We start from the raw sequence: 15,266 nt of genomic DNA, 5'->3' as shown, positions 1-15,266 counted from the left end.
ATATACCTTTTATGCAAGGAGTCTGCAATAACCACAAAGTCTCGGGCTGAGATTCTGCAATCTCAAGTAGGATTTTTTATGCATTTCACTTTCAATATTTTTTGAAATAGAATCACCAATATAAACCCCTAAAGATTCAGCACCTTACACATGTTTAGTGAGACTACAAGAATAAACATAAGTAATTAGAGCAGCGTGCCAGGAACTGAAATGTTTATGATGCAGTACAGAACAGTAGTGGTTAGCTGGTTACCTCAGTGTTGAGTTAAATAACTGGTTACTTACGTGTGTCATTAAAATGTAAAAAAAAACAGCAAATGAGTTAAGAGTGCCTGCCTTCTTAGGTCTAGTGAATGAATTCCTTCTTGATTCACTACTGGACAAGTGGACGTTCTCTGACAAAAGGTAGTAAGTGGAAATGTATTTTTCAAAGGTGCTCCATGCACAAATGCAATTTTAGGGTTATCCAGTATGCTGGTGACGTTTGAGCAAAATGCACCACTTCCTCAATCAGATCCAAGTTTCAGTTTGCCAAGGCACTGTGTTTTGTTTGTCCACTCTACTCCTGCTGTAGCCAAGCAGCAGATAAACCTCAGGAACAGGACAATGGCAAAGACACTGCACCTATTATCCATATAGGCAAAATTACCAAATGAGCATGTGATTTGCTGTCATATGTGGGGACAGACAGGAATAACCTTTACGGGCAGACTATTTAACTAGCATACATGCCAAATATTTTTATACATACATATATATATATATATATATATATATATAAACACTTGTGATGCCCTCTTATAAAAAGGCTTAGAGATGTTAAACTATCCTTCAATAACAAAATGCATTTTATTCTATTCTTTTCTCTTTTTCCCCGCTGCATTTTAAATTAAATGTTGACCTCCAAAAGTTACTACTGTGGCCATAACTCATTTTCTCATTGTAACACCTAGAAGTGACAACATGTCATAAAGGCAGTGTGCACTCAGGAGTAACAGGTCCTGCTTTACTGTGCTAGGTTCTTTTCTCTTTTCCTAAGGTCAGCAAATAAACATTAGGCCAAGCATGCTCTTTATGAATGAGCTGAACATAGATGCATGCAGGATGCGTAAGTGGCATCTTTACAAGCAGTCCTAGGCAGGGATAATCCAAGATTCCTCATTATGCTTCATCTGATACTAATTCTAACATTTTTGTAATGAAGGTAGAGAGCTAGCAGGACAGTCCATAATTGATGTCATGAATGGATGAATCTATCACAGAGATATTGCTAATGATGCATCAAGTTTTGTCATGTGTCCAGTGCTTCTTTCAGTACTCCAGACCAACTCATCAGCAGTTCCAGTCTGCCAGCCCCAAAAGGGGACACCTGACAGCTCTATAAACACTTGGTTACTAATAGTACAAATGCATTGGTGGAGGAATGAGTGAGGTATCTCTGTATGGCGCCATCACAATGACAAGAGGATTACGCTGGTATGTATTTATAATCCACCAAAAACTGTTATTATAGAGCATAAATGAACTTGGGAAGAAATAATCAGCTTTCAGCAGGGAATATTTTTTATTGGTGGACACAGGAAAGTACAGTTGTATACACTTACCATAAATGTAAATGTTCGAGTGTATTCACTGTTGCAGTCATTACATTTGGGTAATCTGCTTGCAGGTTGCCCTCAGTCGGCCTGATTAACAAAGTTTTGGGTCCTGCATCGAATGCTGTCCCTTCTTCCATGACGTCAGGTCGTCAGGGGTATAAAATATGCAGCCAAAGCCATTACATTAGTTTTTCTTGCCCCAGATGTCAGGTGCCCCCCAAATGGGGAGAAAATCAATTTAAAAACACAAAAAATATACCTCCAACCAAAGCAAATACACCAAAAGGGCTTTTAAGCATAGTGAAAGAAATTAGAGGTATAGCCAGAGAAAAATAGGGGGCTGGAGGGAGGGTAACCAGGACTGCAACAGTTAATACACTACATTTATGGTAAGTGTACACAACTGTACTATGTTCTTCGTGTTTCACTGTTGCAGTCATTACATATGGGTAGATTCCCAAAGCTATGGTTGGGTGGAGGGAATTATACAGCATTAGGATCAGCTATAAGGCCCTGCAGGACAGCAGTGGCAAAGCCAGCTCTGGATTTAGAGAAAAGTGGTAAATGGTAATGTTTGGTGAAAGTATGAACTGAGCTTCAGGTAGCAGGTTCTAGAATGTCCCTGGTAGGAACACCTCTGAGAAAGGCTGCTGATGTAGATGCAGCCCTGGTAAAATGGGATCTGATCCCCTGGGGGATAGTTTTTTCCATGGTGCTTATAGCAGAAACGAATACAATAGCTTATCCATTTGGAAATGGTTTTCTTTGAAATAGCCTTTCCCTCTGGCCCTGCAGCAAATGCCACCAGCAGTTGTTCAGATTTCCTTTGTGATTTAGTCCTGTTTAAGTAAAATCTAAGTTGTCTGTGTACATCCAGTGAATGCAGAATCCGCTCCCCCTTGTTCTGTGGATTGGGAAAGAAAGTTGGCAAATGAATGGTCTGATTAAGAGCCATACTGGATACCACCTTAGGCATGAAGGATGGATTGGTCCTGAGAGATACCCTGTCCACATGAAAAATGATGAAAGGCTCCACTGCCATAAGAACCTGCAATTCGGAAGTGACTGCTAAAAGGAAAGCTGTTTTCCAGGAGAGAAATTTTAAGTCTGCAGTAGCAGCTGGCTCAAAAGGAGGGAGAGTGAGTTTCTCCAATACAAAAGTGAGGTCCCAAGTAGGGGTTGGAGCTTTCCTGGGTGGTCTTAAGTTTTTGGCCCCTCTGAGATACTGCTTTAGCAGAGGATGAGAGAAGAGGGGAGGTTCTGTGTTGTAATGAGCTGAAATGGCTGAGGCATGGATTTTTATGGAAGAAAAGGACAGGCCTTTGTGAAGCATCTCAGTTACGTATTGCAAAAATGTGAGGAATGTTGGGCACTGCTGTGCTTATCCCTTGAGATTGATTCCAGGCACAGAATCTTTTCCATTTGTCAGTATAAGATTTTCTAGTACTAGGTCTTCTCGCCTCCAAAATGAGATCCATCACAAGTTTGCTGAGGGATGCTAAGGGTGAATTTAGGTGATTAGCCACACTGCAAGATTCAAAGTTTGGAGCAGAGTTTGGTTGTTCTGCTGAGACAGTAAGTAAGGTGTCTGAGGCAGGTGCCACGGTGGAAGGTGTGACACTGCGCAGGAGTGGGTACTAATGTTGGCGAGGCCAGTCTGGAGCAATCAAAATCATTTTTGGTTTGTCCTGTTTGACTTTTAGTAGAACTTTGGAGAGCAGAGACAGAGGGGGAAAGGCATAGAGTGATAGGTTTTTCCAGCTGAAGGACAGAGCATCCACTTTCCAGGCTTTTTTGTGATGAGTTCTTGTGCAAAATTTGTCCAACTGATAGTTCTGGGGTGAGGCAAAAAGATCTATGTCTGGGCTCCCCCATTTGCATGTCAACATGTTGAAAATCCATGGTTCCAGTTTCCATTCATGAGGGTCCATATTTCTGCTTAGTTCATCTGCCAGAGTATTCTGCTTTCCTGGCAGGAATTGAGCTTGTAGTTGTATTTGGTAGGTCAAGGCCGTGTTCCACAATGCCATGGCTAGTCTGCAAAGAGGGTAGGAGTGTATACCCCCCTGCTTGTTTATGTACCACATAACCGTGGTGTTGTCAGTCTTTATCAGTAATTGCCCTGGATGAAGGTAGTCCTTGAAGGCTGTCAGTGCATTCTGTACAGCTAGCATTTCTTTTTGATTGATGTGAAGGTGCATTTGATTTGGGCTCCATTTGCCCTGAATGCACTTCCCTGCCAGATGAGCCTCCCAAGCATAGTCTGAAGCATCTGTAGTTAGGGTTTGGGCGGCAGGGGGTGGTGTGAATGACAGTCCCTTGTTTTGTGGCAGGCCTCTGCCCACCATAGGAACTCTAGTTGCAGGCAAGGTATGATAGGAATCATTGTTTCCAGGCTGTGACAATGTTGACTCCATAAACATTTTAAGTACCACTGAAGTTTCCTCATATGCAGTCTTGCATATGGAATTAGAAGAATGCAGGAGGCCATGAACTCAAAGGCTTGCAGAATTTGTCTTGCAGATAGCAGGGTTTTTGTGGCCACCTGTTTGAAGTATGTCACCAAATGAATTTGCTTTTCTGGCGTAAGGAAAGCTATTCTGGACAGTTATATTCAAGCTTGCACCCAGGAATATAATTTTTTTGAGAGGTTACCAGTTGTCATTTCTTTTCTTTTATAGTGTACCCTAGACAAGTTAAAACCCTTTTTACAAACGCCAGATGTTTTAGAAGAATGTCGTTGTTTTCTGCCTGAATTAGACAATCATCCGGGTATGGATATATTTGAATATTTCTTTGCCTGCAAAATGCAATTACTGGAGCCAGGCATTTTGTAAAGACCCTGGGCACAGTAGATAAGCCAAAGGGCAGTGCAGAGAACTGGTAATGCAAGTAGCCTGCTTTGAAGTGGAGGTATCTTCTGCAAGATTCCCTAACTGGGATATGCAGGTAAGCCTCTTTTAAATCTAGAGTTGCCAACCAGGCATCTCTGCCTAGCATAGGAAGCAAATGGTGAAGAGTCAGCATCTTAAATTTTGGAATGTCCAGAAAGGTGTTTAGAGTAGATAAGTCCTGAATTGGACGTCATAATTTGTCTTTTCTGGGTACCAGGAAAAGTCTTGAATAGAAACCTTGTGCCTTTTCCTCTTCTGGTACTGGTTGAATAGCCCCCATGTTCATGAGGGAAAGTACTTGTTTCTGGGCCTCTGCCCACTGATTTGGGGGCAGGTCTGGCCATCCATTTGGAATTGGCAACGTGTGGAAATGAAATCTGTATCCCTGGAATACTATATTTAAAACCCATTTGTCCTGGGTTATAAGTTGCCAGTTTCTTGCATGAAGAGCCAGCTTTCTCCCCAAAGGGGCGGCTAAAAGGTAAGTGCTTGGAAAGTGCAAAGGGAAGTCATTGAGATTGCTTACCATAGGGAGGTGTCTTGTTGTTTCCAGATGTGGAAGAGGAGGCACCCCATTGTTTTGTTCTGAACCTTGGGACTGAAACCTGGTGCCTTTGGAATGCCTGGGTTGACTTGAGTGGCTCTCGAAGGAACTGGAAAGGACCAGTTCTTAGTAGGCCAGTGCCTACTAAATCTTGGAGGTTGCACTTGTAAGAAATATTTCACTGTTTGCATAGATTTAGCTTTATCTTCCATCTTTTTTAGAACTTCTTCAGCCTTATTACCAAAGGGATGGTCCTGTTGTAAAGGAGCATCCAACAATTTTGCTTTAACATGATCAGGCAGAGTTTGCTCTTTGAGCCAAGCATGCCTTCTTAGCACAGACCCAGTTACAGCAGCCCTGCAAGAGGCCTCCAAAGAATCAAAACCACATTGCAAAGTATGTTTTCCAACTTGTTCAGCTGAATGCAATAGATCCTGCAAATCCTTATTTTCCACACAGTCAGAAATTAACATCATTTTCTGTTTAAGCAGTCCCATGATATGCTGTTGATATTTAAGCATATGAAATTTACAGTTTAAAACTCTGATTGCCAAGGTTGCAGAAGTGTAAACCTTCTTACCACATCTATCCAGCGCCCTGGAATCTGTATCAGAAGGGGTAGGATTTTTAGCAGTAGAAGCCTTAATGCCCTTGGGACCCTGAGAAATGGTTTCAGGATCCGCCACAGGATTTTTGAAAAGGAATTTGTGGGAGTCAGGAACCCAGTAGTATCTGTCTGGCTTACAAGGAGCCGGAGGCAGAGAATCAGGAGCCATACTAGATTCTGAAAAAAACATCATCAACAATGTCTAGAACAGGAAGTATAGCCAAAGGCCTATGCTGAGGAAAAAGAAGAAAATCCCTAAGTCTCTTTTTAGATTCAGAAAAATCCTGACTTTCCCAGTGGAAATGTTCCCTTAAGGTATGCAAAGTTTCCCCAAAAGAAAAATCCTCAGGGAGAGAAGCAGAAGGAATGGAATCTTCTGCATTAGAGTCCTCATAAGTAGGTATAGACAATTCCTGTTCATTAGAAGAATCAGAAGAAATAGAATCCTGTTCAGAAGATTCATAGTCAATATCTTGCCTAGGCCTCTTAGAAGGGGGGGTTGACTACCCCTGATCAGAGTAATTAAATCTTCAGCCATTTTGATCATTTATTTCTTAGGCATAGGGGCCTGCACATGTGGCCTAGGCATCGGGTTTTTAGACATAGGTCGAGATTTTGGCCTTAGTTTTGAAGATGGTGTCGGTCTAATATACAAATCTGTAGGCTTGAAAACACCCTCAGAAGCCAGTGCCTGCACAACGGCTCTGGACTCATCCAAGGTAGAGACACCCGGAGGTTCCATAATTGAAGCATCTCGCGGCATACTGGACTCCAAATGGGTCTCAGTAGAGGCCTGCGAATCAGAATTAGCGGGTACCAGGGGCTGCAAAAGTGCCTCACTGAGTACCAGCGAACTGGCAAATGGCTTAGGAGAAGCATCGTTGGCAGTTTTGGACCTTAATGGACTGTCTCTGTCTTTTTATTTGCGTTTTTAGGTATTCCGGTAGTTGAATTGCTAACCCATGACATTTCTGGATAATTAAAGCATGAGCCAAAATATTTAGAAGCAAAAATGTACCAACGTTTAATAGTGCGTTGATTAAATAAAGCACAGAACCGACAGCAAGGTACGTCGTGGTCAGGGCCTAGGCAAGGAATACAGTACAAATGGGAATCCTTATGAGGTATTTGCTTCCCACAAGTAAGGCAATTATTAACTTTTACTGACATCGGTAAGGAGCAAGAAAAAGTTTCCCCAATGGGGTACTTCACTTTTTAGTTGAAGACTTTGGATCTGAAACTCGAAAATGAAAATTTCAGGAGTCGGCCCACTGGCACTTGCGAACTGCTTCTGCTTCGGACACCGTGCAGCAGGAAAGACTAATGTAATGGCATTAGCTGCATGTTTTATACCCCTGACAACCTAACATCATGGAAGTTGAAGACAGCAACCGACGCAGGACCCAAGATTTTGTTAATCAGGCCGACTGAGGGCAACCTGCCAGCAGATTACCCAAATGTAATGACTGCAACAGTGAAACACGAAAAACATCTTGGTTTGCAATAGTGAGGATAGATCAGGGACCTAGAATGGAAAATATAACAAGACAGGGCAGATGTCTGAAGAGATATATAAGAATATTTGGCAAGGAAAACGTGAATTCAGTAGTAGGAACTCAAGACAGAATTCACATATTACTCTCCAAGGTACATTATGGACAGATATTACATTTCATAAGAACCTGTGTATTAGTATTTAGTTGAAAGCTTTGATACACATCAAATAACTATTTCAGACCATTCACCATTTAAAAAATCTAAGATAAAGATACAATGTAATGAAGTAAAACAGACACTAGTGCTTTCCTACTTACTCATTAAGAAGAGGGGAATTTAAGAAATGGGTAAGTGGCACTGATTTGAGGGTTATTAGGGAAGATAGAAATTTCTTCAGAAGGGATAGTTAGTAAATTGGATACAATTAAAATGGAGTTTATTATCAGGGTTGAAATTAAAGACATATGGGAAAGGAGTTGTTGTTGTGTCTTTCGGCTTTTCCCGGTTAGGGGTCGCCACAGCGGAACTCCGGTCCGCTAATGATTGGCAGTATGTTTTTTTATTAAGAGGGGGTGGTATAGGTTAAAGTACTGCAGAATAAAGGGAATCTCTGGGAGCAGAAAGAGAAGCAACTGCAGAGTACTAAAAGGAAAATAGAGTATTTGGATGATATGCATGAGTTTAGAAATGTTGCTGCTAAGCAGCAACTTTTAATAACTCCAGAGCAGAAAAACTTTTAGTACGACTTAGGCAACAGAAAGTAGAAAGGGCTGTTCCAAGCTTAGGGAGACAGTGATAAGAATAATAACCAGACACCCTATATACATACAATTATATACATTTTGGAAATTTTATGAAAATGTGTATAAAGCAGAGTAATGTGTAAACCAAGAAAAAGCACAAATCAATATTTATGGAAGACATAATAATGCCAAGGTTAGGGGATGATGAGGCTCAACAATTAATAAGCTAAAACAGGAAGAGATATAAAGATGGTGACTGTATAAAATAGCAACAGGAAAATCTTCAGGAACAGATAGTATTCCTGTGAAAATCTGGAAGCTGGTAGGAAAGAAAATGATAAAGAAGTATTTTGCAATGTGGGGAAGTACCAGCATCTTGGAAGAAAGCCTGTAGTGGCTGTACTACTCAACGAGAGTAAAGACCCTTCAGTCTCTGCTTCATATAGACCAATTTCAATTATAAAACATGATTATAATACGTTCATACTAGCTGAGAGATTGTCAAAGTGCTGCCAAAAACTGATAGATATGGATCAATGTGGTTTTGTGGAGGGGAGGCAAACATTAGACAAGATTAACAGAACCATGACGATCCATACAGCGAAGCAGCATGCAAGTAGACACTGTTATTATTGGTGAGTCTTTAGGCAGGAAAAAGCACTCGACAGATTTAGCCTGGGTTTCATGAGCAGGGCAATGGAAGCATTTGCATTCCTTGATAAAATAACAGGGTTAATTAAGAGGATAAATGAAGAATCAGATGCAAGAATTAAGGTGGGAGGTTTCCTCTCTAACAAGCTGTGTATGAACAGAGGAACCATGAAGGCGTGTGTCCACTTTCTCCTTCTTTATTTGCTTTATATTAAGAGCCACTGGCAAAGAAAGAAGGGATTCACAAAATCCAAGGATATAATCATTATGGTACACAAGAAGAGAGTAGCCTTATTTGCAGAAGATATGAATTTGTATTTGATAAAGCCAGAAAAGGAAATTGTTGATGCTGCGGAAGATTTTGAGACACTTTAAAGTTGGTTCTGTATAGAAAATGAATGAAAATAAAACAAAGGCTATAGTGGTAAACGATATGCCCACACATGAATTGGTTCAGGAATGTCTATGTTTACAGGGACATAAGATGGAAGTATTAAATAGATTTTGTCATGGCAACTAAGGTGATGCGGGAAGAGGCTAAACATAAACTGAGAAACGGGAAGTTCTTGATAATGGAAATGGGTAGTAAGATAATAAGCAGTGAAAACGTTTTTAGTTCCTTTAATTTTATATCCAAGTCAGGCATATGTTTATCATCCAGATGAAAATTTGTAGTTGGCAGTTAATAAGAGTTTAATGAATGTATATGGGAAAGGAAGAGGGCAACAGTTAAGGGGGATACGTTGATTCTCCCTATAGAAAAAGAAGGTTTAGGATTACCTGATTTGAAGGGATATTTTAAAGCTATATAGTTAAGGCTTATAACCATATCATCATCAGAAGACTATAAATCAAAGTGGAAGGGTACGATGTTAAGTGGGGGGGGGGTCAAGAAATAAGGAGATAGGATTTCAGATGTACATCCTTAAGGAGAACAACAACAGCCATACAGAACATTATAGCTAGTAGCAGAAAGTACTCCAAGAAGTAAGCTAACACAGGAATGGAAACAGGGAATTTTACAAATAGGGATGACTGCAAGTAAGGGTACAGAACATAGGCAAGAGAAGCTAAAATTTACAGGAAAAATTAAAGAATCCAAGATATTGAGAACAAATAATTTCAATGAAATGCATCCAAGCAGAAGTTTGGATTTCAGATTAAAGACTACATTCTTCTATACCAGATAACACAAATGTAGGAAAAGATTAAGTGCTAGGGGAGCGGAAAGTGAAAGAACAGGTTTTAGTTGAGTCTAGAACAGAAGGAGCTATTACAAAGGATAATTAGGCAGGCATACAGAACATTACATGGTAAATTTAAGAATTAATAAGAGGAGGTTAGAAAAGATTGGGAAGAGAGACTGGAAAGGCAATTTAATAAAGGACAATGAAAAACATCAGTATGGCTCCCAAGTATGCAACAAGGGCTAGAAGGGTTAGCATTTTTGCTTGAAAGTCTTTGTGTAGATATTTAATACCCTAAGAAGTCTTTCAAGAAATTTTCCTCAGGGTACATAGCAAATGCTGGATGTATGACGGGAAAGAAAGTGAAATAGTTGTGAATATGTGTTCTGAGAATATAATGAATTGGCAGATCTTAAAAATTCCATACAAAATATTTTGACAAAAATGTCTGGGGAACAAATCATCGTAACTAAGGAAATGATTCTTTTGACTTACCACATAGGCTATGAATTGCCTAGATATAGTTAGACCTTACTAAGTTTAATGCTACTGGCTACCAAAAAAGCAATTAAAAGGAAAAGGAAATCAAAATCTAAACAAACTGTAACCAAAGTACTGCATATTGTAAAAGAGATAAAAGAACTGAAGATAGTATCCTTAGAAAAAGGAAAATGCAAATTTACACAGAAGTAAATGGAATCTATGAGAACAACACATGCAAAACAGTGTTCAGGAGGAGGAGTAAGACTTAAAGGACGGAAGGAACTGAACAATTTATATAACGAACCTATATATTATCTGCAGAATAACTGTTAAAAATGAATAATGTAACAATGGCTATACTGCATGAAAAAAATGCTACCATGGTTTGTTTCATTATATATCAATCTATGTGTACCTGTCATACCCTTTTAGTTATTATCTAATAAAGATGTTTATTAAAAAAAAAAAGAAAAAAAGATTTTCCTTGTGAATTTTTTTCAGCATCACCAAGATCAGGATGCAACCTGATGGTGACCCTTACATTCTAAGAAGTTAGCATACTGTGATGATAAAGTACTGAAAGCCAGTGTATGGTTCTTACTGCACCCAGCTTCAGTGACTATTAATAAAGAGAAATTCATGCACACCGTGTCAAAAGACTAGCAGCACGCATCTTTCCTCAGAGATTCAAATGCCTACCTACTAGTGACTTGACTTTGTTACAAGAAGCTGTTAACTTGCATAACAATGGTATTACGTACCACAGTTTTGTTTTGTGCCCCACTGTACTACCTGCACATTTAACAAGTCTACACAACCATGTTGTGTGCTTTGCTTTGTTGTGCATACCTATAAGCAACTCTTGTGCTGATGTACAACATGGAAAAAAGTGTTTGTTTTCTGGGGCCCAGATCCTACTTTTTCATTAATTTCTGTGTTCTGTTCAAACATAAAACTTGGCAAACTAACACATCTAAAGCACAAAACTCCAGGAGACAAAGCCAGCAAGCATTACGGTCTGTGACCTTCTCTAACACCACACTCACCTTACTCACACACCTATCATCACCCCACATCCTGCCCAAACATCCAGCAACATGCATCATCATGCACCATGCCACATCCTAGTTAAACTACAGCATGCCACATCCTAGTTAAACTTCAGGTCTCATACAGCATCCTACTACTTTCAGAGGTACACCACATCCTATTCAACAACACAGTACACCCTCCTCAAACATTCATCACTTATCACATTCTGCTCCAACATTCCACACCACACCACATCCTAATTAAACTTTAGGTATCATACAGCATCCTGCTAGTTTCAGAGGTACACCCTTCTCAAACATTCAACACCTTATCACATTGTGTTCCATACCACATCCTACTCAAAAATTCCATATCAAACCACATCCTGCTCCAACATCATACCACATCCTGCTCCATCATACCACAGTCAACTTCAGAAATACACCATGTTACATACAAATATTCAACACCATACCACATCGTACTCAAACATCTAGCCTCATACCACATTTTACTAACTTCAGAAGCACACCTCCTGTTATTCATACATTAAACACCATACTACATCATGCTCAAACATTCCACACCATGCCACAGACTCCACAACATACAGCATCCTTATTCATACACTAAATACCACACTACAACATGATCAAATACTCTACACCTTCCTACAGATTCCACAACATACAGCATCCATATTTGTACATTAAACACCACACTACATCCTGCTCAAACATTCCACACCATACCACGGATTCCACATCATACTGCATCCCTACTCATACATTAAATATCACACTACATTGTTCACAAACATTCCATACCATTTTTGCATCCTACTTCAGAAGTTCACATACTACTCAAACATCCAGCCACACAGCACACCTTACTAATTTCAGACGTTTACTACAACTTATTTAAAACATTCAACCCGACACCACATCCTGTTCAAAAGCTCAATACCATACAGCATCCTACTCAACCATGTAATGCCATATCACAAGCATCAAATGCTATATCACATCATAACCAAAAAATGCAACACCAAAGCATTTCCTACTCAATCATCAGCTGGCATATTACTTCAGAAGTTCACCTTCTCCAATGCAAAAAGTAAACAGAATAGCACTATAACCCAGCACTGTGAAACAGTTAGAATAGTTAAGTCAAAGTTACTTAAAGACCTAGACTCTAGTATTACTAAGTTATGCATTCTGAAATAATAAGTCTGCAGCACTATCACTCAGTTTTAAAGGCCAACAGGCAAAACACTCACTACCCAAAACAGTCTAGCATACTTATTGCATGGTTATGGCAGGAGAACAACATAGTTTTAAAGTGTACAACATGTCTATATTTCAGACAGGTCTGTAATAAGTATCTTTACATATTACTGAAAAGCAAAGCTTCCCTGCCACAAACATATACTGTAGTACAGAAGTTTCACTTTACAACAGCTTTACAAGGTTGTCACATCTATCTAAAGAGTTACACAACAGTTAAAGCAACACACTGATATGAAACAAACATCCCGTGACACTGTACTGTAGAAAGGTCTACCGCAGTCCCCTGTACAATTCGAATAAGGATTCTATAATGAAACAGAACACTGTATCAGAAATGTAAAACAAGTGGGAGGTGTCACTAGAAGTTCCCTGAGGTCATTTCTACAAAAAAAGGACTCTACAAACTGAGACTGTCTCATCAGCTACACTGTTAGGCAAGGTGTGTTAACATTTCAATCTGCCTTGCTAGACAAAGCCAGTAAACTACTGCAGTTTTCACAATAAAGCAGACAATTACAGGTGATAAAGTAAAGACAAAGCTGAAAACAAATTTCATATTAGCGATGGCTCTGTTTAAATGTTAGAGGTCTGAACTAATGCAGATACACTTGCTATTTTTATGCAAGTTATAATCAGCACATGGCACTAATTGGACATACTTGTGCAAGTTTAATTTCACATTCTTCCATTAGCTCCTAATTCGTGCCCACTAAAATATGCAGTTTTTCTCAATTAGGGTCATTTATCTTTTCTCACCTCCTGCATTTTAACGGAGTACATCCATAAATAGTTTTACAATAAATATAACCTGGTCTGCAGCTTTTAAAAAGTTCATTTCAGAAGGCATCTAAAATTATTAGAAGTGAACAAGTAATCACATTCTTAAGGATGCTTTATATACTGTGTGTGTGTGTGTGTGTGTGTGTGTGTGTGTGTGTGTGTGTGTGTATATACATATACACACACAGACACCACAAAGAGAAGGTGTTAGTAATAGCAGTATAAAGATATACGTACCAGGAAACTGATAGCTGTAGCTTGGAGCAAAGCCAGGGTAACCTCGGCCATATGTTGCTACAATATTTGGGTAACCTGAAAAATGAAATGAAGCAAATTCAGTTAAAAAGTACTACTGCTGTTATTCATTCATTCTCCAATTACTTGCTTAATTTAGTTCAGGGTTGTATGGGACACACAGAGAATGCTGGCATTCAGTGAGGGTAATTCTATGACCGAACACACATACAATCTGACATATGCAGCACAAATACCTACAGGCAATTTGCAGAATTGGCAAATGACCTACAGCATGTCTTTAGGATGTGGGCAGAAAACCGGAAGACCTAAAACCAGGGACAAGATGCAAATTCTGTAGAGAAGCCACCCCGACCCAAAACCAAACTGGAGAACCAAATGCCATAAGGCAGCAATGCAAATCACTGTGCCACTATATCATCCTAGAGTTGTCATCCACTACAAACTGGTCATCTACATAAAATATATGGAAAATCCCAACACAACATTCACTGCTGTGTTCTGCTACAGCACTATTTACATACAGACTGCAAATTCATAGTCATCTTCCAAATCAGTAGGAAAAAGCCTTATGAACTATCAGCATACACAATAATGAAATATAAAATAAAAGATTCTTGTAAGTGTATGAGTGCTGTTATTGATGTATTTTTCCTACAAAATATAATGTTACTTATCCACATGAGGCTGCAGTTAAGATATCTGTTTTCACCTGGTCAATATATAAAGGTTATCTATCAAGATCAGTTTCAATTACAAGGTAAACCAGTGTGCACATGCTGCGTTCAACACTTCCATCTGTTTACTTATTTATTTTTAATTTAGCAAAGTCATAAGTGAAAAGGGGCCTTAGTATTTCAGCTCACCTGTCTAGATAAAAGTTTGACTATCTATTCAAACAACATCTATGTTCAACAGTCTAAAGCACAACAGTCTTGCCCTAAACAAGTATTAAAGCTACATGTAAATCAGTGGATTTCAAAAACCAGTCGTACAGGTGCTTTTAATCATGATCCTTTGCCTTAAACTTCACTATGTTCTGAAAACTGACTTCAACTCGCTTGTAAATGTGAAAATTCTAAAGCTGCCCTAAAACCGAGATCATATAAAAATACAAACTAACTATAATATGGTACTCAAATGTAGCATTTCTTTTGTCAATTCTCATTTGCTTAATTTGACTGATGTATGGTGCTTTTAGTAACATCACAGCAAGAGGCTCTCCTGTCCGAGTCTCGGCTGGAGTGCAGGGAGTGCCTTCTGTGTGGAGTCTGCATGTCCTCCCCACAGTTGGGTGGGCATTCGAAAGACATGCTTAAATGGGCGTGCCTTCATTGAAGGTTGAACATCGAGCTGGCACCACGGCATTTGTGAAAAATCTACTGCCAATCATTAGCGGACCGGAGTTCCGTTGTGGCGACTCCTAACCAGGAAAAGACGAAAGACGAAAGAAAAATTTTAAACAGTTTTTTAACTGTTACTTCTGTTATCCTACCAAACATACATCCAGCCATCTGTTTTCAGTACCTATTTATCTAATTCAGGGTGAAGAGAGCAAGAACCTAGTATAACACAGCAGTGGATGATGCAAAGTAGGAACTAATCTCAGATGGATGGGATCCAAGTTCATCATGAGATGCACGTACACATACCTAGTGACAAACTGAACCATCATGAAGTGACCCACCTATGCCTTTTTTTAAACA

General features: G+C 39.4%; 1 protein-coding gene across 19 annotated transcripts in view; it reads right to left on the bottom strand.

The window, feature by feature from the left end:
• MSI2 (musashi RNA binding protein 2) overlaps window positions 1–15,266 on the bottom strand; it is a 2,403,248-nt gene that overhangs the window by 439,527 nt on the left and 1,948,455 nt on the right. For all 19 annotated transcript variants that reach the window (XM_044054616.1, XM_044054614.1, XM_044054627.1 and 16 more), the window contains one exon: window positions 13,543–13,617. In XM_044054616.1, coding sequence (XP_043910551.1) covers window positions 13,543–13,617 — 75 coding nt within the window. The remainder of the gene's footprint in view (window positions 1–13,542; window positions 13,618–15,266) is intronic.

This window comes from Protopterus annectens, chromosome 13.part0, assembly GCF_019279795.1.
Source record: "Protopterus annectens isolate FY-2018-M chromosome 13.part0, PAN1.0, whole genome shotgun sequence".
In the NCBI taxonomy this organism is placed as follows: Eukaryota; Metazoa; Chordata; order Ceratodontiformes; family Protopteridae; genus Protopterus; species Protopterus annectens.
Note: the sequence above shows the minus strand (reverse complement) of the source record. Positions and strands in the feature narration are given on the sequence as shown.